General features: G+C 41.5%; 1 protein-coding gene across 1 annotated transcript in view; it reads left to right on the top strand.

The window, feature by feature from the left end:
* GRK5 (G protein-coupled receptor kinase 5) overlaps nucleotides 1–25,290 on the top strand; it is a 223,437-nt gene that overhangs the window by 135,960 nt on the left and 62,187 nt on the right. The window contains exon 4 of the mRNA XM_084633433.1: nucleotides 12,821–12,898. Within this exon, the coding sequence (XP_084489559.1) occupies nucleotides 12,821–12,898 (78 nt within the window). The remainder of the gene's footprint in view (nucleotides 1–12,820; nucleotides 12,899–25,290) is intronic.

The following is a 25,290-nucleotide window of genomic DNA, read 5'->3' as shown; positions in this document are numbered from 1 at the left end:
TGGAGTAGATTCGGTAGGGTAGCCAGACAGCTTCCATCTTGAACTCCTACTGGCAGTGCAACTGGGTAGCTAAATGTGTGCATATAGCTACATTTATTAGCTACTGCACACAGGTGCCTGCTAGAAAACCTGTGGGCAGCTGCGGGAGGACAGGCAGAAGCTGCTGTCATAGAATGACTCTGTTCATCCTCCATTGAAACACAAGCCATCTTTGGGATGGATTTTGGCCTCTACACAACAGTTTAGTTCAGGAAATGGGGACAGAAATGAACAGTGGTCTTTGCCTGCCTGATGGAAGTGCCTTTAGTCATCCATTTAAAATGTGCGAAGATTATGTCTTACCTTTTGGTTTGGGAGACAACATCGAGAAAGAATGATCTTTGGTTTCTGTGTGTCTTCCATTTAAAAGAAAACAGGAAGTTTTCAAAATTCAGAGTGGTTACAGAATTTAGGGGCTCTGTGTGCCACTATTGTCTATTATTAATAGGCTTAGAGGGATTATATTTTTATGAATAAATGTCAACTTCACCATACACGCACAAACCAACAGAAAAAATATTTCTATTGATCATTGAAATTTACAGATAGGCAAAGTAAGAAAAGGGCTGCTAGAGAATTTATTTGAGTTTAATGTAAGGATGTTTACTTTGTATATTTTGACATGTGATGTTGACTAATTGTGTTTTAATGGTTATAAAGCTTTAACTTTTTGAATCTCATTGTGTTGTAGTGTCATTAAATAATTATTGTCTGACACCCCCCCCCCATATTTCTTGGAATTATAAAAAATTAAATCGATTAAAAACCAGGGCCGGCTCTAGGCACCAGCAAAACAAGCAGGTGCGTGGGGCAGCACATTCCTAGGGGCGGCATTCCGGCGCCAGCCATGCCGCCCCTGGAAATGTGCCCCTGCTGCCCCCATTCATCTCCGCCTGCTCCCCTGAGCACGCCGCCGCCACTCCGCTTCTCCCCCCTCCTTCCCAGGCTTGCCGTGCGAAACAGCTCTTTCGCGCGGCAAGCCTGGGAGGGAGGGAGGGGAAGCCGAGCAGCAGCTCGCTCGCTCGGGGGAGCGGAGGTGAGCTGGGGCGGGGAGCGGTTCCTCTACCCCCACCTCCGTTACTTCCTGTGTTCCCCCGCCACCCTCGCTCACCTCTGCTCCGCCTGCTCCCCTGAACGCACCGCCTCTCCCTCAGCTGAGAGGGAGGGGGGAGAAGTGGAGTGGCGGTGTGTTCAGGGGAGCAGGCGGAGTGGAGGTGAGCTAGGGTAGGGGGTTGTGGGGGGGAAGCTGCAGGAGGTAATGGGGGGGGGAAATGCGGCACGCCCGGGGGAGGAGGCGGGGCCAGGGATTTGGGGAAGGGGGTGGGAAGGGGGGGAGTTGGGACGGAGGCGAGGGGGGGGGGCACAAAAAAAGCAGTGGGGGCCAAAAGTTTTTTTTGATTGGGGTGGCAAAAATCCTAGAGCCGGCCCTGATAAAAACACTTAAGCTTAAAATTAAACATGGATATTGCCTGTCAGAATTGCTTTTTAAAAACTGAATTCTGTATTTGTATTCCAGGAATGCCAAGAAGCCACAGAGATCAGGGTCCCATTGTGCTAGTCATGTACAAACACACAGTAAGAGAAAGTCTAGGCTTTGAAGAGCTTACAGTCTAAATAGATAAGAGAGACAAAGGCTGGGCAAAAAGAAGTATTATTATCCCCATTAGGGTGTATATCATCCTGTCACGACAACACAATCAACTTTACAATACAACATGATAACCTTTCTTTACACAAAGTACTGGGGGTATTGCTGAAGTCACTCTTGGAGTTTAGGGCAACAAACTGCCTTACCCTTCTGCAGCCCTTAGCCTGAGATCCTGAGAGTGAAACCAGCTATGGCCTTTTAGCACCCTCCTAGCTGTAGTGCAGTGTTTGTGGGTATGTCTACATTGCAATAAAACACCTGCAGTTGGCCTGGGTCAGCTGACTCAGGTTCACAAGGCTCAGGCTGTGGGGCTATAAAACTGCAGTGTAGATGTCTGGAGTGTGGGCTCTGGGACCATCCCTCACTGATCCAGCTCAAGTCCAGACAGTTACACTGCAATTTTACAGCCCCCACAAGCCTGAGTTAGCTGACACAGGCCAGCCATGGGTGTTTTATTGCACTGTAATCAAACCCTTAGACAAGAATACCGTGAAAGGTTAAGAGGAGGCTGGTAAGGGAAATGGTTGTGTTTAAAAGCTCCAAACCCCAATAACCCCAGACAAATATCCCACGACCCTTCTGCAGGGATGCTCTTGGCAAACACTCTTTGCTTGTAGCTCTGACCCTTAAGTGTCTTGTGTACTACTGCAATATTTCAGTGTAGCCAAGAGATCTGTATTCACAGTCCAACTGAGATCACCAATAATTGGTGGAACAAAATGACTGAGCTATATGGAGGTCTGGATAGTCACTCTCTTATCTTTCAGAGTAGCAGCCGTATTAGTCTGTATTCACAAAAAGAAGAGTACTTGTGGCACCTCAGAGACTAACAAATTTATTTGAGCATAAGCTTTCATGCTCACGAAAGCTTCTGCTCAAATAAATTTGTTAGTCTCTAAGGTGCCACAAGTACTCCTTTTCTCTTATCTTTGAACAGCTTTGATGGCTTTTGTTTATCGATTTCAATTTCTGTAAAAGTTTGCTGACCATTAGTGAAGTTTCCTATATTATCCAACCTCAAGGTCCAGCAACACAGCACACAGCCATTAAATTGAATTTCAGCCAAAGTCAGTCTGTGTGGCATGGGTTATGGGAACCAGGCCAATTCCTAGGTTACACAGAAGAGGCCCATAATGAGACCAAATGTCTGATTTTACAGACCCATTCTGAGACCACCAGAAATGTGGACCATACCATTTTAGAGACCACCTGCTGCCCCAAGACCTGCAGTGGGCAAAGTACAGCCTTTTGGTTGCTCTGTGACTTCATTATTCTGTCTAAAGTAGGAAACACAACAAAACTTTGTTTTTACTTAGTACCAAATAAAGATGAAAAATAATTTAAAATACTCAGCTCTTCACCAGAGGATCTCAGAGCACTCTGCTGGATTGCGAGTATTATTATCCCTGTTTTACAGAGAGAGAGAAAGTGAAGCACAGAGAGGTTAAGTGACTTGCCCAAGGTTGCACAGAAAATCAGTGGCACAGCCCAGAATACACCTATGTCTCCTGCCTTCCAGTCCCCTTCTTTAACCACTAGACCATACTGCTTCCAAAAGCAGGGAACAATAAATGCTGTGTGTGATTTACAAGCACAGGTTGGAGTGGAAACTGCAAGCTGAGGAGTTCTGTCAGACAGTCACCAGCCTACCCATGATCTCTCTTTTCCATATGCAAGACAGACCCACTTGAGAGAGAACTTTCTCACTCCTCTGATTTCAAACATCAGTAATATCGACCTGCATTACATATTGAGAAAAGTCCCTCCTTTACATGGCATTTATTTCAGCTGTCACGAGCACCCAAGTGATGTACTGGGGAGACTGATTATAGGGTATATTATAAATTTGTTTGTATTTTTAAAGCGTTCATTTTTACAATAAAGCACGTTCCACAGTCACTAAAGTTAGCACAGGAAACAGATTCCTCTTGCTGATACAATTGTCGGGTTGTTACAGTTAGAGTGTGACAAGGGATGTTGACTAGATAAAAATCACAGGCCTGATTCCCCACGGCCTTGCACCTTGCACAGTGATTTATATCTCTGCCAAGCGAGTGCTGCCTGGGTATCAAATGCTGCTGAATCACAATAGTAGCATTATACACTCACTTTGCCCAGGTGTAACTGACTATACAAGGTGCAAGGCAGAGGAGAATTGGGGCCTACATTTTCAAATAGATTTATCTGTGTGACCAATTCAGGGCCGGATCCAAAGCCCTTCGAAGTCAGTTGGGGCAAGCTGTGACAGTGTGGGTAGAGAACAATGCAGAGGAGTGGGAATGGAGGGGAAGATATGAATGACAGTGATAAGAACACAAGATTGCATCTATGACTATGGATAAGATTTTCAAAAGCACTCAACGTTGGCTTAACTCTTCTCCCATTGAAATCCAGGGCAAACCCCCCTCCCCATGTCTTCAATGAGGGCAGAGTTAGGTCAACACTGAGCCTTTTTGAAAATCCCACCCTGCAAAAATTAATACAATATTTTATTGAAATTAACAAGTTGTTGGACTTTACTTTTCATCTCTATTTAATGCTAAGATTTGAACACTTGTCTCCTTTGTACACTATGTCCTGCCAAATAATGTGTTTCAGTCACAGATATGCATACAGGCCAAAATTTCCAATTTAACTGGCTTTATTTTTAAACATGAAGATAGGGCCCTAACATTAGCATTAGTCTTGATTTCAAAATTATCAGTGATGGAGAATCCTCCATGACCCTTGGTAAATTGTTTCAGTGGTTAAGTACCCTCATGGTCAAAAATTTACACCTTATTTCCAATCTGGATTTGTCTAGCTTCAACTTCCAGTCATTGGATCATGTTATACGTTTCTCTGCTAGACTGAAGAGATCAGTATTAAATATTTGTTCCCCGTGTAGATACTTAGAGACTATAATCAAGTTAAATAGATCAAACTCTTTGAGTCTATCACTATAAGGCATGTTTTCTAATACTTTAAATGTTCTCATGGCTCTTCTTTGAGCCCTCTCCAATTTATCAACATCCTCCTTGAATTGTGTGTACCAGAACTGGATACATTATTCCAGCAGTGGTTACACCAGTGCCAAATACAGAGGAGCAGTTCCCAGAAGGGTCAATTCCAACATAAGGAGAGAATTAAAAATGGAGGGGAGTATAAGTGATGCTAAGCAAAGTGTCACGCTAGAGCCCACTGCTAAGAAGGGCACTGCCAAAAGGGAAGCTGTGGCTCTGAACCAAAAACTGTGCCACAATTTTGTAAATCAGCCTTTCTCAAACAGAATAAACTACCAGAAAGTTAAAACTGATCACCCTGTGTTTTAATGTTTCCTAGCAATACGTTCCAAGGGGTTGAGATTGAGATGCTGTTACACATTGGGGGCTAGGTGTGCTGTAGGACAGAAAGTGCAGGAATGTGTCAATCTGTCCTACCACACAGAATTATAGCTCTGCTTCCAAGTGCTTCTCGGTAAGGAAGGCATGTGTGTGCAGAAGATTAGATATGTTCTCTGAGCCATTTCACGTGAAATAGGCAGCCCTTAAAATGAACAAAGTATATGTAGGGGTGGCTTGCAAGTGGTGATGCCCAACATTTGTAATAAAATTGAAGGTTTTAATATGCACCGAAAAAGGATGATCCTGTGGCTGAAGAACTGGGCTAGCACTTGGGAGAGCTGCTGTAGACTCCCCGTATGGCCACAGGCAAGTCGCTCAATTTCTCTGTGCCTCAGTTTCCCATCTGTGCAATGGGGATAATAGGACTTCCTTTCTCCCACCCTCTGTCTGTCCTGTCTATTTATGTTGTAAGCTCTGTGGGGCAGGACTGTTTCTGCTGTGTGTATGAACAGCACCTAGGGCAATGGGGCCATGCTCTTGGCTAAGTATTCTAGATCACAAGAGTGTCTTACCACTGGCCTTTACCAGGCAGGAGGGACATGGGTCAATGTGTTTGTGGTAGCCCAAAGTGCCCCAACACTGCCAGACCTTTGGCAAGTGAAACTTGCTGAAACTCCAAAGAGAGAAGCTGACTCAATTGTGTAAACCCAACAGCGAGTCCAGGACCAGCCCTGAAAATTAGGAGGTGCCCTACCTCACCTGCACTCTAACCAGCTTTTCCTGTCACCTTATCCATCCCAAATCACCTGTAAACCACAGTGGTCTGGGCTGCCAAAGCCAAGGGACACAACACTCAGATGCCACTCTATCAATAGGCATGGATGCAAGATTGCTAAAATATGGTGGTCAGCTGACAACAAAGTACACCCCTCCGGTCATCTGAAATCTGTTCACTTCCATTGGCCTCCTTAGCTGCTCCATCAAAATAGGCTTCTCCCCTAAATGAGAGAGGAGCATCCCAGCCTTAAATTGCAGGCATTCTCACCCTCCTGCTGAGAAGTCTTTATACCACCTCACACCACCATCTCCCCACCACCACACACACACACCTGTATCCTCATACATACATATGTAATATCTCCTGTGTGTAAAACAGTCATTTGCCAAACTCTTTGGTAGGCTTCCAGAGGAAGGCATTGTCCAAAATGAAAGCTATTGTTACTGCAGCATGCTGTAGCTGGTTTATGGTGAAATTAACTCTCTTGAAAACCCTTACAAGTTATTCATAGGCTGCCCTACCAGGCATTGTAGTAGCATGCTTACAAATATTGTAGCAAAGAAATATCTATTTGTACCTGTTGAAAGAAGGTCCTTAAAATAAAGTTTTGCAGGACACATTTCCTATGCTGGAGGGCGGGGGGGATCAATAAGTAGCTGATGTCTTAGCTGTATACATTTCCTGTTCTCCAAGCTGGTATCTGCAGAACTAGAATATGGTAATCCAGTGCAGGATTTTAACATGAATGTTTCGTAAAATAATACACATACACAGATGCTCTGACTTTCAGCAGGTCTCGCTGTGTCATGATTTCCCTTTGGACTGGTCTTCTGCCTATCTTGCAGCCTCCCTCAGTTCCCTCCCCTGCTTCCTCTACTCATTTTTAATTGAAAATTCCTAATCATTTTGGGTGGGGGGGGGGCTTTTCAGTTTATAACATGAGCCAGAATGGGTCTGAGTGGAGGGAGTCATGAACAGACTGGCTGACTCAGTTCAAGAGAAAAATAAATTCCAAATCATTTCACCCACCAAAGAGCAGAGCTACATTGTACTTACTTACACTGCCCTAAACTAAAAGAGCATTCTGCAGAAATGTAAGCTGCATGATTTAAGAATAGAGAACAGTCCAATTGCCTGTCTAGGTTGTTTCTGCTGGAGCCAGGGGCTGGCAGTGGGGGTACAATTACCTCGTGGAATTTTTCAACTGAATGCTTCACTAGACACACATATGGAAGGGAGGTAAAAAAGGTCAACAATCATCCACTTTAATTCCAGTTATTAAAAGTTACCCTTTCGTCTAGACTGTTTTCATTTGTTTAGTTTGATTCCTGTACATGGTAAACAAACTGCAGAGTGTGTGTGTATATGAGGGACGGCGGGAGGGGTAAACAGCACAGATGGTGATGTCTACCATTAAGGTTACCCAATACTTCCCATTATAAGATCCTGGCTTTAGTTGCTTTATCACTTTGCCAAACTTTAACCATTTGGGCTGAAATTTTCCATGCTGGATGTCTGCCTCAGGTTAAGCCACTTCATAGACCATGTTTAGGGGAAAATATGTTGTTTTGCCCATGTTACAAAAATTGTTACAACTATATAGCTGAAAAGTTGTAGTACCTCTATGCTGTGACTTTAAATTTGACAGGGGGGGTTGCCTTGCTAACAGAGATGGGGCTTTTGTTGTCCTTGTGAAAATCCACCCACATTTGGTCAAGGTATAAACCTCTAAAAAAAATCTCATTTTGCACACACTCAGTAGAGACTGGTTAGAGTCTGGCAATTAAATTCTCTGTGGAAGAATAGGCTGCCCCCATGTGTCCCCTTGTGGGTGGGGTGCTTCTGCTCTGCCTATTATTCTTCCTTCTTCCAAGCCCTTTTACAAAGACTCCACGTGCTTGTTTCTCCAATCACTACCTTTATAGGGGTCTGGGTTTATTCAGGCAATAACTCAAAAGTAATACTCAGAGTCCCGCAAATAATCTGTCCAAGACATGGCTCTTACCTCAGAGCCTGGGCGAGTGAAAAGGGCTCATCTTGTTCTTTTTCTTTTTTATGAGTTCTCGAGGGGTGACCCACCTGGGGGTTTGGCTTGCAGCTGTCCTGCTCAGATCTGACTCCCCTGCAGACTTCCCAGAGTCTACTTCCTCAAACAACAGCTTCAGCTCTTTTATAAGGAACTAGCTGCTTCTGGTTCCCTCCCTGCACCAGGCATCTCTGGTTAGCTCATTTAGCAAGCCTGCTCCAGGCTGGCAGTCTCCTGCAGGCAACTCCCAGCATGCTCCATCCCCTCCCAGTGCCTGTGTGCTGACCACACGGCTCTTGTGCCATCCCAACAGAGGGCCTGAGCATGCTCCATTCTTGGGCTGCAGGGGCTGAGCAGGACTTTCACTGCAGTTGCTCCTCCAGTGGTGCCAGCTATGAAAACCGAGGGCAGGGAAACTTTTTCTCTCAGTGTCCCCCCGCTGGTGTCCAGGTGGCATGGAGGAGAAGGCAGAAGCAGCCTGACCTGAATGCAGAGAGGCTAGGAACAGGTGCGGGAGAGGGAAAAGATGCATGGCAGCTGATGAGGAGGGTAGAAAACTTGCAGGAGAGGGGTTAGGAGCAGGTGCTGGGGGTAGGGGAAGAAGGGCCAAGAGCAGAAGGAAGTGTGTAGACTGGCAGGAACCAAGGATGTTGGAGGATAGGAGCAGAGGGGAACACGGGCATGAGCTGGGGGAAGGCCCAGGTCAGGGGACAGGAGCAGGACCAGGGTAGGGACTGTGGAGGGGGGATAGGAGCAGATGAGGACAGGAAGAGACTAGAGGGATGGGGTAGAAGGGTCTACAGAACCTGGAATTGAACCTATTACTCCTGAGTCACCACATTCCTTTGCTATCTGGCAAATAGCTGTGAAACCCATGGGCAAAGTGTGTGTCTCCATCCTCCTGTATTGGCATGTCCACCTGGAATATAAGTCTTTTACTGCTGCTAGTTACGAGATTCCATGCTGATGGCCCATGGCTCTATATGGCTCCACATGACATTTAAGTTTTGGTGTATTTTTTCAAGCTAGGAAATGGCACACCATAAAAAACCTAAGTTAAAAGAATATTATTAAGGTTGCAAAGGCAAGCACTCAAATGAGAAAATGCCAGAATTAAGGTTGCTCATACACTAAGATATAGGGCGTGTCTACGCAGTGTGCTACAGGGGTGTGATTTCTAAAGTGCTCTAATGTGCTGTGCACTAATTGGCCCATGCTGACCCTGCTGGGTACACTTAAAATTTCCTAGTGGACTTTAATGGACTTTAAGGGAATTTCGATTGTGCACCATGTTGCAATTGTAACTAATAATGCTATTGCTATTAATTATGTACTTTCAGACTGTAACCAGTTTTTCTAGTGCTGAGGAAGAAGGGGAGGGGTCTTCTGGTTAAAGCACAAGATTGTGAGTCAGCAGACCTGAGTACTCATCCAGGCTCCAGAACAAACTTTCAGTGACCTTGGGCCACGCGCTTAATCTGTCTGTATTTATATAATTCTTCCTATTGTAACAATCTGTGGCAGAATATGCACAGGTGTCCATGGAGAGCTGAATAGCATGCAAGTGATATTGGAGATAATTCATGATCTTCTTCCAAAAATCAAAACCCAGCTTTTAACATTTGAGCGAAAGGAGAATTTTTGTTAACACTCACCAATATTAGGGTTTATAGGCCCATTTCAGATCTTCACTCTCATATCTGTCTGTCTGTCTGTCCCCTTAGTATCTGAGCACTTCCTGAGAACTTAAAATAGAAATAATTATGAAAATCTCTTTCATTGTTCCCAGCTGTAGGAGAAATAGGCTTAGTATAGAGTGTGTGTGTGTAACTTGCTGCGGGAAAGCTAGTCAAAGAAATGATTTTTGCATTTCGTTCTGTATGTAGTGAGGCCCATGGTCATTCCTGTTTCTTGCGGGAGGGAGTTCCATAGCATATGTCCTGCTCCTGTTTAAGTTCTGTCTTCCTCCCTGCTTTGCCTACTGGCCAACAGTTTCATTGTTGTGGTAACTACAATGGGATGTCATGGTTGCAAAGGGAGAGTCGTTCTCATGGCAGTTAGAGACAATCCCCTGGTGGACTTTGAATATTTGAACAGAGACTTTGAACTAGACTCTAGTTAGGAGCCAGTTAAGAGAGTAAAGCCCTGAGGTGACATGTTCACAGCATCCTATGTTGTTAAGCAGACAAGTTGCTGTGTTTTATACCAGATGTAGCTTTCTCAAGGTGGGGGGGTGTCTTAATTACTAGATCTAATAGATTACAATAATCACACTATGCGGAAAATTAATCACAGCTGGTTGAGGAGGTTTGCTTTTGTCTTGAGGAAGGCAGTGATTTACATCCACCCCCAACAGATACATGACATAATTCCTTTTACTACTTTCACTACCAAAGTTTAGTCAGTGCAAAGCTTATCTTTAGGCATCTAGGATTGACAGGAATCCCATGGAACACTCTGGCACCAATCCATAGCTATGGGCAGACACTAACATCTTAAAATAAATTGAATATATATGGCATAGAGATACAAATTTGTAATCTATTTCAGAAACTCAGGCTTCTTCCACTTGAAATGAACTAAAATCTCTGTTTAAGCCACAAAACAAGACCATCACACATGTACCCAAGTCTAATTATATCCAGTAGAGAGCAGTGGTACTTGCCAGTCAATCACAATATATGATGCATATATTGAGAATACCACCTGAATTCCTGATCTCTGTTTTATTGAAGCAAATGCTATATTAATTCAGACTATATGAACTACCTGACCAACATTTGCTATGAATGCAGTTCCACTGAAATCGCTTAAAGGATCTGTTTGCTAGACCTCTGATATGGCAAAATATTTAGCATCTCAAAGCTGCTGAGGGAACAATGAATGATAATTATTAGATGATTTATGAGTTGTGCTGAATTCGTCCTGCTTTGAGCAGGGGGTTGGACTAAATGACCTCCTGAGGTCCCTTCCAACCCTGATATTCTGTGATTCTATGAGGGCTTAGTTATGCTCCCAAATCCTTCTCCATTGAGACATTACCAATAAATTCTGGCTTTTGTGTTTGGCAATCTTCTGAACAGAGAGTTAAATTTAAATACAAATATTTTCTCTTCTTAAAAGACATTTTGTATTTCAATCTTTACTTTAAATTAAAAATCCCCTAGCCTGTCTTTGAAGTTATCATTAACGGTGAGTGCCTAGCTAAAATGCAACTTCTCCGACCTTCTTTAATTTGCTCTTTTTTTTTTTTTGGTTGTTTGTTTTATCCTTTAGCAGAGATTCTGGGAGAAAAATGCTCTTAAGATTCTATAAACACTCTGGAGTGTTCATGCGTTCAAGAGCTGAAATGACCTATAGTCAGATACCATCTAAATGGACAGGGTATTGAATGAAAGATTAAAAAAAAAGCCCCTTGTATTAAGTTTTATGAGAACATAGTCAGTTCATCCCCGACATGGTTACTAAGAAAGAAGTACTGTACTTGTGGATTTTAACCATCAGTGTATTTCTCATCAGCAGTACTGTTTTCTTTTCTTTTTGGTCATTGTCATTTACCAGACTAAATTTGATTGTTTGAACACCCTGCTGTATAAAGTCTTAAGCTTAAACTACAATGGCTAAATCAGCATTGGCCGGATACATGGTTAATAGCATTATTATTACTTTCGCGGTTTTCATGTTATTCCTTGGTCTGTTTAGCTAGAGTATTTGTTATAGCCTTCCATCTGATTTATTGTATGAAACTGAGAACAATGTATATGTCCTAAAGTGTGCAACAGTTCTGAAGTGCGTTCTTCCAAGTGCCAGTTCAGACTGATCTACCGTATGTTGTCTTTTACTTCCTCCTCATTTATCATCTCAGGCAGATTGTATTAGACCAACTTACTTAATTGGTTTGGCAAGAGGTTCTGGGATCCTTTTTCTAATATGAGCATTCATAAAAATATGTTGAATTGACTTTTTTTTCCAGAAAGCCCTTTTCATCATAAGACTAAAATTTTGTACCCCAGGCAGTGACAAATTAGAATGTCTCTAAGAATTTGTCATTATCATTTAGTTATTGTCTTACTTGGGGTTGCAAGCTTTAAATGGGTTTTTTTCTTGTCTTTTAATGATTTGCATTGCTGAAGAATTTTAAGTAAAATTATTAATGTCTCAGTGAAGCCTAAGTAATATTTTGTTTCCTAAATAAAGTTTATCCTAAAATTTACCACAGATCAGTGCTGGTATGATATGCAGAATCCTTAGAATAATATTTTAAAAATGCAGTGTGTGTGCTCTCTTTTGTAATGCCCAATAGAAATCAAACAAGATTCCAGTATGTACTGAACATCACTCTTCATTTAGTCCCTTTTATTTTTCTAAGCCCTGAAATATCCCAGGTTTTTGAGATATCCCTTTTCAAAAGTCTGCATCGAAAAGCAAAAAATTGGCAAAATTTCTGCAGAAGGGGAAGAGTTTGAGAAATGAGTGTTATACTGAGAGAAAAAATTAAAAATCCACAGGAGGACCCAAGCTTCCAAAAGCCCTACCTCCTGAGAGAGCTCTCCTTATGTCTAAGTAAAGTAGTTTTTTCTGTCATAGAGATTAGCAAAACAAATAATCCTCCTTTATGATTTGGAAAAATTAATTTCTACTCCCTACATCTAAGTGAGTGAAAACAAATAAAGCTCCGTGAGAGGGGTCCTTAATTATCAGAAATGTTTTCAAAACATTGGGGCTTGGCATATCTATAAAGTATAAATAAATTAAATTTACTCATATGTGGGCATGTCAAAGAGGGCTAGTTTCAGAGAACCGTTTTCTTGGTCTTGGTCAAAACATCTTGACACCAGTGTTTTGCTTTTCAATTAGATCAACTGTACAGGTTTACCTCCATCAGAAGATTATATTTGCCTTCCAAATTATTCAAGTGGAATGTTCAGTTAAGGCCATCTCCAAAATGAAGTTATAATGATGAAGTATGAGTACAAATATTGATGTTTTCTTTATTTCTTTTCCAGGCAGAGTATGAAATTGCTCCAGATGAAAAACTGGGAGAGAAAGGAAAGGAAATCATGATGAAATACCTCACACCAGAGGTAAGGGGCTGCCAAAATGATATCACTGAAGGAATGCAGGGCACTCCTCTGCTACAAGCTCTTAAATCAATGGTGTGCAGTTTAGTGGTAATATCTTCCAGAGAACAAAACTTAATCTGTTAAGTAAAACAGCCAGGTATAAGTGGGGTCACATTTCAGTCCAAAAATTCACTTTGAAAGATAATGAACTTTTTAGAGGCCTTATGCATTCATTGATGCATAAGAGGGTTTCTCTGGTCTCTTCCCTTTATGTAGAAGTTACACATATGCAGTGTGAAGACAATCCTCACACAGTGGGCACCATTAAAAAGCAAACATCTGCCAACAGATTCCACAATTATTTCCTATCCTAATCAAATGGAAAAACGGTGGCATCCCAGACACAATTATGTCGTAAGCGTTGGTGAGTGGTGGCTTTTTAGTGGCAATTGCTATATATCGGTTGGTGAATTAGACTACTTAATGTTGCATCTCTGTCCCTTGTAAATACATTATGGAGCTGCGTGTCTCATAAGACATGGAACGCTATTCTTCAGCTGCTTTCTTAAGGATAGGTTCATACTCAGAAATCATATTCTTTTCTCCCTATTAAGTCCTTGCTGTTAAATCTTTGGTATTCATGAAGGAGAAAAACTCATGTGAACATTGTGTCCACTGGGTGGCATTATGAACTGGACCACGAGGCTGCTGCAAGAATTTTGGGCAGGCTGCAGCTGGGACTAGTTCTTTTTTGTTTTTTGTTCATTTGCTGACCACATTTAACCTTTTGCAGAAGTCTGTGCCAGTAAGCAACAAACGCTGAGCTTCAAACACATGAATTATCGTAGGCTTTCAGCTGTTTCAAGCTTCCTAAGAGTAACTAAGTCCCACAACCACCGCTTAGATGATTTTACAAGAGGAATGCGTTTAACCCCAAGGATAACATATTACATGTTGTACTAAATGCATTTTAAAACATTTAAATGATATAGTGTGATTTGGAGGTGGTGAGGCAGGGCAGACCACCTTTTTTTCCAGTCAATCATTTTCCTATGATAAAGTTGATTGTGTACTTTAAGTTCTCTCAGGGAGTTGTCTGCAACCTAGTTTCATTTACTGAACCTGATTAGTTTTAAGTATATAAGGAAGAGATGCTGCTGGTATGAATTGCTGCTATCCATTCATTATAGACCCCAAGTTTACCACTGGGTTTTATTTTTCCAAGGTGGTGGTCTAGGTTGAAGTCTCTGTTGCAGAGTAATGAGGGATGAGGGTTGAATATTTAAAGGCCATCATTCTCCTCTTGCCCCAGAAACACCTGCTTTGTTTTTCTCTGCAGTGGAGAAGTGAGTGTTGGTGATGCTAGTGACACCTGAGCACTAATCAAAGCAAGAGAAGGTCAGTGCTCACTGGGTTGATTTAAGCATGACCAGGAATGGTGCAGTATCCCCAAACATCTCTGACAATCCACCTCAGTGCTGACCAACAGCACCACTGCAATCCGAGGGTATGTCTGCATTGCAATTAGTTGTGACTGACTGCAGCACTTGTAGACATACCCAAGCTAGCTTTGATCTATCTAGCTTGAATGATAGCAGCAGTAAAGCTGCAGCAAGATTGGCTAGCTGCTTGAGTATATCCCCGTGGTCCTTGGCAGACGTGTGCAGCCTGTGTTGCTGCCTCTTCTGCTATGGTTTCACTGCTATTGTTGTTTGAATTAGCTAGCTCACAGTGAGCTCAGGTTTGTCTACATGTGCTGCCGTCACACCTCTGATTGCTGTGTAGACAAACCTACAGTCTCTTGAGCAGTAACCGCCTCTCGTAGCAAATTCATTTCTTTCTCATCAAAAGGAAGGATGGTCTTGAGGTCAAAGAAGAATCATAGAATTACAGAAATGTAGGGCTGAAAAGGACCTCAAGAGGTCATCAAGTCCAGCCCCCTGCACTGTGGCAGGACCAAGTAAACCACCATCGCTGACGTGTTTGTCCACATCTTTTCTAAGCTGTGGTGCCTAGAACTGGACACAGTACTCCAGCTGAGGCCTCACCAGTGTCAAGTAGACCGGGACAGTTACCTCCCATGTCTTACATGCAACATTCCTGTTAATGCACCCCAGAGTGATATTAGCCTTTTTCTCAGCTGAATCACATTGTAGACTCATGTTCAATTTGTGATCCACTATAACCCCCAGATCCTTTACTGATTAGCTAGTTATTTCTCATTTTGAAGTTATTCATTTGATTTTTCTTTTCTAAATGAAATACTTTTCACTTGTCTTTATGAAATTTCATCTTGTTGAATTCAGACCAATTCTCCAATTTGTCAAGGTCATTTTGAATGATAACCCTGTCCTCTAAAGCAATTGCAACCCCTCCCAGCTTTGTGTCATTTGTGTATTTTATAAGCGTATTCTCCACTCCATTATCCAAGTAATTAATGAAAGTATTGAATAGAACTGGACCCTGGACTGACTCTGAGGGACTCCACAAGATACGCTCTCCCAGTTTGACAGAGAACCATTGATAACTACTCTTTGAGTACTGTCTTTCAACCATTGTGCATCCACCTTATAGTAATTTAATCTAGACCACATTTCCCTAGTTTGCTTATGAGAATGCCATGTGGGACTATGTCAAAAGCCTTACTAAAATCAAGATATATCAAGATTTATTAAATATATTAAGACTCCGGAGTTGGAGTTTCCATCCTGTGTCCTGTCATAATATTTACTCACTTGTCTGTGTTGTGAGGCTTCATTCCTTTAAGATTCTTAGGTAGAAGGGGTTATAGAAATGCGAAGTTATATTACTTCCTTTGTAACCTAACTCCAGGTCTCCAGAGGTGGGAGATTAGTACCTGCACTAGCCTTAGCCCTTCACTTTGTTATTACTGGAAGAAGATACTGTGTCATTTTTGTTTCTTTTTGGAGATGACCTCAGTGCAACTCCATATGGAGGAGAAAATATTTCCCAGAGGCTAGACTAATTGTGCCACCTCTGCAGATTGGTTACTAGCTTTACTAATCCAAATCTCCTCCTTTCTCAAGGACCCTAAGGGCTTGTCTACATTGCCCCCAAAACAGCATTTAGTTAATGCCAACTAAGAACTTTTTTTTGTTCACACCTTTAGAATCTATATGGTGGAGTTACAGTGGGAGAGTGTGCACTGCTATTCACCCCCCACTCACACCCATAGTCCGAACTGCGAGGCAATGTAGACATAGCCTAAATATATCAAACAGATGCCCTGATGGGGTACCATCCAAACCAGCAAAGAAGAGCTCTTTTTCATTAGAGGTTTGCATTTCTCTGTTTAATTACCTGCCCATTAAAATAGACAAGTTATCTCAGATTCAAACACCTTCTGCTTACAGATGAACATTTTTCTTCAGCAGGTTTATGTCTGTACTTCAAAGAACCTCACTGTCTTGGTATAAAAATAGTTTGGCATAAAGCTTGATTGATGGAAGAAAATTATAGATGTTCTTGATTTATTTCTTGGAATGATGGTTCAAATTTAAAATCAGAGTAAATTTGTTGCTGCTGCTGCTTTTTGGAATGCAGGATCAGAAGCAAAATCAAACTAAAATGCTGACTCCATATTCTGGCTATTAATTATGATTATTTTTATTTAGATTTCTAAGTAGTTTGTAGTGTTATAGCTGTGCCATGCCCATTAGGATGCAATACATATAATAGATCATCATTATATCATGGGATGCTCATAGCCAGCTTGTAGGCATGCCCACCACAGCCCTGGTTCAGCAGCTCTGCCCACAGCAGCTTGTCTACAGCCCCACTCTGGCTTCCACCAGCCTGGGTTACAACGAGTAAGGTGACCCCAACACACTCCCAGTTCCAAATTTCCCTACAACCGTGTGCCCTGAGTGTCCAGCCCTTACCAGGGCCACTCAGAGTTATAATAAGGTTTGTTGCTCCTTTAAAGGAGACAAAAGCACATTACAGCTTATTAACTTAACTGGGGTAAATACACTCTTCCCTTCAAACACAGCACTGAGCTGGTATATAGTAAAAATAAAACAAATTTATGAACAAAATATACATAGGATTAAGTGAGTTCAAGTATAAGGAATGAAACTAGAAAGAGTTACAAGTATAACAAAATAAAATATATCATCACTCTAAAATACGCTCAGTTACACATATCATAGAAATAACAGGAAGAAACCATTTCCCCAAAATAAATAGACCATACCTCACTACCTCCAAAATCCTCATGTGACTCACACAGCTGGTAGCCTGAAAGGAGATGGGCCTTGCACTGTGTCCTCAGATCAGTAGGGGAAGTAAATTCCAGAGTAAAAGACTGCCTGTTGATAATATTCAGCACTAGCCCCCAGATAATCAAATCTAGGCTGTGCTCACTCAGCACCTCCGGTCAGATGTTGTGGAGAGAGGCAATGCCTCAAATAATCATGACTCAGACTATGATCAAAGTCCACATCTTGAATTGAACTTGGAAGCAAATAGGTAACCAGTGCAGTTCAAGGAGAAAAGTGCTCATATGTTTGCCATGGCTAATACAACAAAGAAGGCAAGTAGCCTCATTCTGTACTGGCTGTAGCCACCAGATAGTCTCCATGTACAGCCCCACTTAGAGGACACTGTAATAATCCAATCCACAAGCCACAAAATAATGTTTCACCATGGCAAGCTGCAGAGTTGCCTAACCAGATGCAGATAAAAATAGGTGCTTTTGGCCACAGAAGACCGCTGTAATTTCAGGTGTAATTCCAGGTAGATATCCTCCATTCTTCCACCTTACCCTGATGCATTAACATTCCCTCTTTCTTGTTTGAATTAAGCTGAAGCCAGCATACTCACATCCAAGTCCCAGTCTCAGCCAAAACCTGGGAAAACAGAGGTATTGAACTATCTGGCTCTGATGGAAATGAGACTTAGAACTGCATCTACATACTAATGCTGCCTCAACGTAAACTGATTTGTTGTCTTAATTGGTGGTTTCACACGACTGTTGAGAAGAAGAGGAGATCAAATAAATCCTTTTGGGATCTCCATATGAGATCTGTTGTGGCAGAGGAACAATTACCCTAAAACTCTCTAGGGGATACCTGGAAGAGGAAAGAATGGAATCACCTCAGGGTTCTATCCTTTTCCCCAGATAAGGGCCACTGGTGAGTCAACAAAATTTCATGTTCTACTGTATCAAAGGCTGGCAACAGAAACAGCCAGTTTTGCATGGACCAGGCCTTTGTCCATCACTAAGAAGAGACCTCTATCCAAAAATATGAGTGCCATCTCATGCCATACCCAGACAGAATGTCCATCTGAAAGGAACTGGGAAATGTGAAGACTCCAGATGGCTTCAAAGTTGCCTCAGCACAACCTTCTCAGTAGACTTCACCAAAAAGGAAAGACTAAGGACTGGGCAATAATTGTCTGCTAAGTTAGCTTTGAGAGAGTTTCTTCACTAGTGGCTTGTTTCAGGGAGGATGGCACCTTACTCCCTTTAGGGAAGCTTTAACAATCGCTACAAATAAAGTACTCAACTCTAGGGTGGGCCAGAAAACAAGAATTCTGATTCGTGAAAAATGTTGAGGTTTCAGAATTTCCTTTCGTTCCTCATTGGAACAAAATCAAGACCTCTCTTTCTCTTTCAGGTTTTGACCAGAAATTCCACCCTGAAACTCAGAGACCTTTCTAATGAAAGTTTTTTCAAAGACCAATATATTTCCATGGAAAGTTTTGGTTTTGTCGAACTGGCATTTTTCAACACAAGATATTTCTTCTAAAAATTCCTAACTGGTTTTACTCAACACCTTCCTGTTTGATAGAACTAGCCATGAGAGAGATGAGTCCCACTCATAGGGCACAGGCTGAAGCACCTTGGAAGCCTGAAAGGAAAGCAAATTTCTGAAGCTGTGATATGGGTTGATAAAAATGTTCATGTGAATTTTCACAAACATTATTTTCCTGATTTCACTGGCAGGTTGTGTTTTGGCTTTTCATAAACTCATTGATATAATGGAAATGTTTGAGATTTAAGTTCCACCTTGTCTATGGATAGAAAGTCCACAAGAGTAGTCATAGAACAGTTATAAGTAAACCCAACACAGCTTTACTTCATTGCCTGGCTTCCTATTGTACCTGACTCCCGCCCTCCCCACTGTAATAGCAGGCAAAGAGGTATACTTACATTAGTACTGCTTTTAAATAAGAGCTTTGCATGCCATCTCTCTGCATCATTTTTGTCTTGCTGTCTTTGTGAGAACCACTGTACCCAACTCTACTAAATCATTAGGTCGTTATTTTCTCTCTCTCTCTCTCTCTCTCTGCAGTGTCTTGAGATACTTTGTCTGAGAGATGCTATATAAAAGCAAATTGATTTGAAATGGCTCTTAAGACATTCTCCATATGCCATTACAGTTTATATTTGGACTCAGCTGGGTACTAAAAATGTTACTGAATCGGATGGCTAATGTGCATTGTTATTCCCATTAATATACTTTACAGAATCCGCAGAACGGTAACTGCAGTCGTTTTCTTATCTGAATTCCTATTCATTCACCTTTCCTTCAGGAAATGCACTGAATAAAGGCCATGTTTACCATTTTTTCCCTTTTCTTCAGGAGGTGAATAGGACAAGGATATAGTTCCTTGTATTCCAGTGAGGGGAGAGCAATGGGTATTTTGTTTTAAAAAAAAAGTGCCCTTTGTTTTTACAAACAATTATAGGATAAGGAAGGGAGGGCTTAGTCTTGTGAAGGGGAAATTGGCTCATCAGCAGTGTCTGGCCTTGCATTTGTATACCAGCTAAGGAGTGCTGTGCATTCACATTAGGCTCTGTCAATGATATCAACTTATTTTTAATGTGGATGGGAGGAAATTACAGTTGTATGTTAACCTTTTCTGCTGGGCAAACTTCTCCCACTTGAGTCTAGTGCTCCCAGAGTTTGTATCAGTCACGCACTGCTGTAGAATAAACTTCTTGTTGCACAGCATCATTTTAATCCTGCTATTGAGGGTTTTATTTTCCACTATCAAACACATCCATTGTTGTCTCCTTGAGATTTCTTTTCCCTTCTTGTTTTTTCCACTGGTGACATAAATGCAAAATCAAGGCACTCATCTGGCTGGATTAATCATCTTCTCGGATCACTGCTGCCTTCCATCTCCCATGAGGAAGACTCACTGTATCACTTTTTAATGATATTGGCTATATCCCATTTATGGAAGGACAGGTCACATCACACTGAGAACTGCACTATAGTTCTGAGACCTCTTGCTATCTCTCTGTTTAGTTATGCTAAATGCCTTGCAGGAAAGATTCAGTAATTACTTTTTGGAGCAGCCATGAATCGAAGTTGAAAGTCACTGGAAATTGATGCCCAGAAGGAAGAAATTAAAGTTCCGATATAAACAATCTAGAAAGCTTAGTGTGAGACAGAGGCTTAGTGTTCTGAGAGACAAACTTTCTGGGATTGCTTTCTAGAACACTGCATTCTCAAGCAAATCCAGCCGGTTGGTCATATACCCAGCTGGGCTTTCGCTTTCCAGTTATATGTCTCAATGGTAACAAAAGAGCAACACCATACAGTACAGTACATTCTCTTTCACTGGATACTGTGTGTGCAGTGTTTGTACAGGACATACCTGATGCATGTCACAGTGGAGGTGGGAGCCTGTACGAAGGGGAGTGGCTCTCTGCAGAACTGGTCGTAGAACCATTCTGAGACTGCACAAGAGTCCCCTAATCAGATTACCGACAAAGCACTTGATTTTTGACACAGAAGGGGCATGTGGTGTGGTGTGCCATGTGAACACAACATGCTGCAGGGTTCTAAGAGTGGCCATGGGTATTTACCAGCTGCGAATGTTATTCACAGCAGCTTTTAGAATTATTACAAAACTTTTAGGATGCCAAATACTTTAGGTTAAATCGTGATTTGAATGAAGTCAATGGGAGTTTTGTCATTGACTTCAGTGGGGCCAGGATTTCACCCTCTGACTCGATGAATTTGTCGTTCCTTCTTTTATTGACTTCACTACTATGTAGTGACCATCCAGTGGTGAGTGTTTAACTTGAGCCTCCACCTTGTATCTAGCATAATCAATATATAATCCAGTCTCCAGAGAAATCAATATGTAATTGTTGTCGTTCCAGAGACAGCATAATCAATGTCTCTAGCGATCCGAGTGTCTCAGTCCTAAGGAAGTTGGGAAGTAAACTTTGCAGTGTGCTTTCTGTACAAGCAGATCTCCATAGATTCACATGGATGTTCCCATTTTGGCAAAGGTTCTGAACAGCAGTCCAGTGACCTTGCTACTCAAATTAGTGCTTTATAATCAGGCTTTACTATTAATAAGCATTCTTCCAATTACAGGGGACAAGCTGTAATACTGCGTGTTAGTGGAATCTAAACAAAAAAATTGTACAACTGGTTTGATGAGGAGTTTCTTTGCTCTTGTCTCAGAGTAAATGACATTTTCCCATGGTTTGTTCAAGCCCTGTTCCCTAATACCTTACCCAGTGTTTATAATTCATACTCTAGCTAACTAAACACTTAGGACTTCTGGTTCTTGCAATGATGACAAACTGCTGGATATCCTATTGAAAATGATATGGAGTCTGTTCTATTCCACTGTCCTAAAATAAATCTATGGGCACTCCTCTGTGCTCATTTGACGTACACAGGGCTATTCTGGTAGAACACTTTTTCATGTGGCTAAAAGGTTGGGCCAGGTACAATAACTGCACTGCTCACATTTTAAAGAAATGTCGCTTGACTTGTCTTTGTGGCGGGGTTAAATTCTCAGGTTCATATTTTTTGCTGAGCAGACACTTCTCAACAGTTTGTCATGTGTGGTCAGGAAAATCACTGAGATGACATGGTCCATGGGCAAAGGCCATTTATCTGGCTCAGGTTTGACAGAATTACTCTGGTCTGACCTTTGAAAAATGGAAACTTGTGCCAGCTGAATCATGTCAGCAAAATGTGTACAACTGGACAGCATGTGAGTCATTCGATCTGGGCAGGCCTCACAGGCTGTTAACTCACAGTGACTAGCGTCATGGAGACTGTGTTCTAGCCAGTGTATCCGAGAAGTTAGATGGTTTGCTTTCTAGAGATGTCAGCATTCAATCTGCATGTGTTGGATGTTTAACCAACAACAATTTGTAAAGCTGAATTTTATGGATACACAACATTTACCTAAAGTAACCTCTGCTGCAGTAACCTTTCCTTTATTAGCTAGGAGGGCAGTATGTCCACTCTTTTCCTAAGCCATTATCCCATGGCAGTCATAACTGGCCAAACTGCAGCTTAGGTAGAAGGCAATTCTAGTTTGCTTACCAATATTGTAGCAATGGGCTAAAACTAATCATTTGTCTGAGTTTCTACCTCACACCCAAACCCTGAACTTCTGCACTTCGGATAAAATTGGATCCAATTCCAACAAAAACCCTGGATTTGTTTTTCAAAACCCAAACCCAGCTGACAAGGATTTATAAAATCTAAAACCACCCCTGGCTTTGCCAATCCCCCTGCTCTTCCATTGGGGGAAGATAATCTTCACTTCCCTCCTGAAAATTGTTCTGCAGATGTTATGCACATGACATTGTTCCTCTCGGAATTAGTTGGGTGAAGAAGAGATTCCTACATACTGGACAAAGTTTATAAAGTTGGTCAAAACACTATGATGCCAGTGACTGAAGTAGCCAATTATTATTAATACTAATAATAGTGTACTGTCTGGCAGGGGAATCTGAGAAATGGAGGAGACGCACTTTGTGCCCTCAAAGCATAAGTATGTCTCTTATTACAGCTTGCTTATTTCTTATGGCGTTGGGTGAAGAGAAGAAGCAAGTTTCCCACCATGGTTGTATAACCCACATAACGTAGATTGGTATATATGGGTCACACATTGACTGGGGAAGCTTGTCCTGAACATCAGAGGTCCTCAGCAGTTCAAATCTCCATATGGGCCAACACTTATAACAACATTGCTGGTGGGGATCATCTATGGGACTTGAACCTAGAATCTCTGGATCTAAAAGCATGTGCGCGGAGGTGTGGTGGTGTTCCACTTCTTGAGTTAAAGGAGCATCTGTGGTAGCTTAAAAGCAGTAGCAGACTGATCAACTGCAGCCAGTAGAAGGAGACAAAAACTCACACAGGGATAATGCAGATTACACTTAGCCTGTTTGTGTTGGTACCTGCTGTCAGTATCCCCCTTAAGAGTGACTGTTAAAGTGAGGTTAAATATGATGCCTTCCTCCTGATTTCTCCATCTAAAAGCTACATTAACCAGATAGCCTTTTATGAATGGGCTTGGCAGATGTACGATGTGAGCCATGAGACTTATGCTCTTATCTGGTAAAATTCGAGTGGGAAAATCAGTTTGCTAATAACATTAGAGTGTTTTGTTTTAACAGATCCAAAAATCACAACAGCATCTTAAGACACTGTTTTTGTCTCACAAGTAATAAATACACAAAATGTATTTAAATGCGTTAAAACTTCATTGGAGAAAAATCTCTTTTAAAAAGTATATGAACCTCCAAAAATTCCTTTGATGGCAGGTGGGTTTAAAACATAACCAGCTTATTCATGCTGTGGAAAGTTGGCTTTCAAAGCACTCAACTTTAAATTGTTTTTTTTAAAAGGAAACTACACATGTTAAAAGCACTTGACCTGCATGCCAAGCCTCTGCTTGTAAATTAACTTAATATCATTTAATCAGGCTAAAGCCTGGACCCAATTCAAAATCCTAGCATCGTAATTTAAATATCCTAAAACAGCTGTTGTTTGTCCAACAGATAAAACTGAGGAAGAGCAGAATATGCCACTGTAAACAGCATGTCATCCTGAACAATAAACATCTTTCTTCTCCATTCTCTTCTGATGGCAGTTACTGCGTGTTATCTAACTGGCCGTTCACATGGTACACGTGATCAGGGGACTCCCTTCTTAAAAGGGGTCGGTGTTTGTGTGACTTTTTGTTCTGCTCTCATGTGGGTGTTTCCAGTCTTTCAGTAAAAGTGGCACCCAGCATCCTGTTTTATATTAATTTTACTCATTTCCCAATTGTTTTTAATACCCTCAAATAGCAAGCTGCCTGTAGGGTTTTCATTTCACGTGCGCACACACACTCTCTCTCTTCCTCCCTCCCTCTCAGGATTTTGACCTATTATGTAGTGAAGCTCATTATTAAAGAGGGCCAGAGCCTGCAAACTTTGTGCCCAATGCAACTCCCATTGCAGTTGGGAGCAAGAAATCCTCTGACTTCAGTGGAAGCTGGATCAGGCATCTAATGCACGTGAGCAAACCTTACTCAATGCAAGTGGCTCCAGCGGCGCAGCTTGTAAAGGAAGAGTTACTCACACGCATAACAGTTTCAGAATCAGGTCCTATGTCTGGGGTGAGCTAATTTGGGCAGTGGTCTGTCTGTTTTCCCACTAGAAAGCCGTTAAATAACAGCGAGGTTGTAAATGAGTTTTTATTTTTTTTATGGAACAAATGACATTTGGTTTACCAGAGCAAGCCAAGCTATGACTATTGCAACATAAGGTTGCTTGCTAATGTTTAGACGACTCACCAGTGATGGGAGAATGTCAAAAGGTAGAAAAGTTCCAATAAGCAGCTGAGGAGCTGGGTGCTCATCCAAAACTCTTGAGCACGTTAAACTGAATAGGAAAGCTTGTTAGAACAGACTTTCTCATATTATCTTGTTGCCTCTGTTGCCAGGTCCTGTATGGGAACAGAAATCTGAGCCAGGCACAAAAGAAAAATGATTGTTGATAACAGTTATCTAATTTTTTTTTTAACCAGAAAAATATGTTCAGTTGAACTAGAGATAGACAGGTCAGGTTTGAACTTCTCACAAGTGTCACAGCCTTCAGATCTGGCGTTTGGGTTGGCCTATTTTATGATATGTAGGAGGGTCAGATGACAAACCGGGATTCTAAAATCCAGACTTTCCTAATGGTATTTGATTCTGGGGTTTGTGCTGAGGTCAGGCCAAAATGTAGCAAAAGCAGGAAAATGTAGATTGGTTCTGATTTTCTTCAAACTAAGTGAGGTATACCATGACTTCTTCTCACAGATGTTTGATTTTTGGCTGGAACCTTTAATGTGTGGCTGGAAAATGAGGCTTTTGAAAGAGAACTTTCTATTCTATTCTCTTGTTTAACTTCTTATTTTATCATTATTAACACACATGAGCTTTCCATATAAGTAGTAACAAATCTAATTCATAATCTCAATTGTTACCTTTAAAAGACCTGTTTGTGTTTAATGAATCTTATCATTATCTGTATATATATTTTATTCAAATTCCAAAAATGGTAACCACATATTGTAAAATCTACTTGATCCTGAACAAAAGACTATCTGTCATTTTTTCCCATTGAATAAGTTTCTCATACTTTA

Source organism: Lepidochelys olivacea (genome assembly GCF_965140295.1).
Source record: "Lepidochelys olivacea isolate rLepOli2 genome assembly, chromosome: 7".
Lineage (NCBI taxonomy): Eukaryota > Metazoa > Chordata > Testudines > Cheloniidae > Lepidochelys > Lepidochelys olivacea.
Note: the sequence above shows the minus strand (reverse complement) of the source record. Positions and strands in the feature narration are given on the sequence as shown.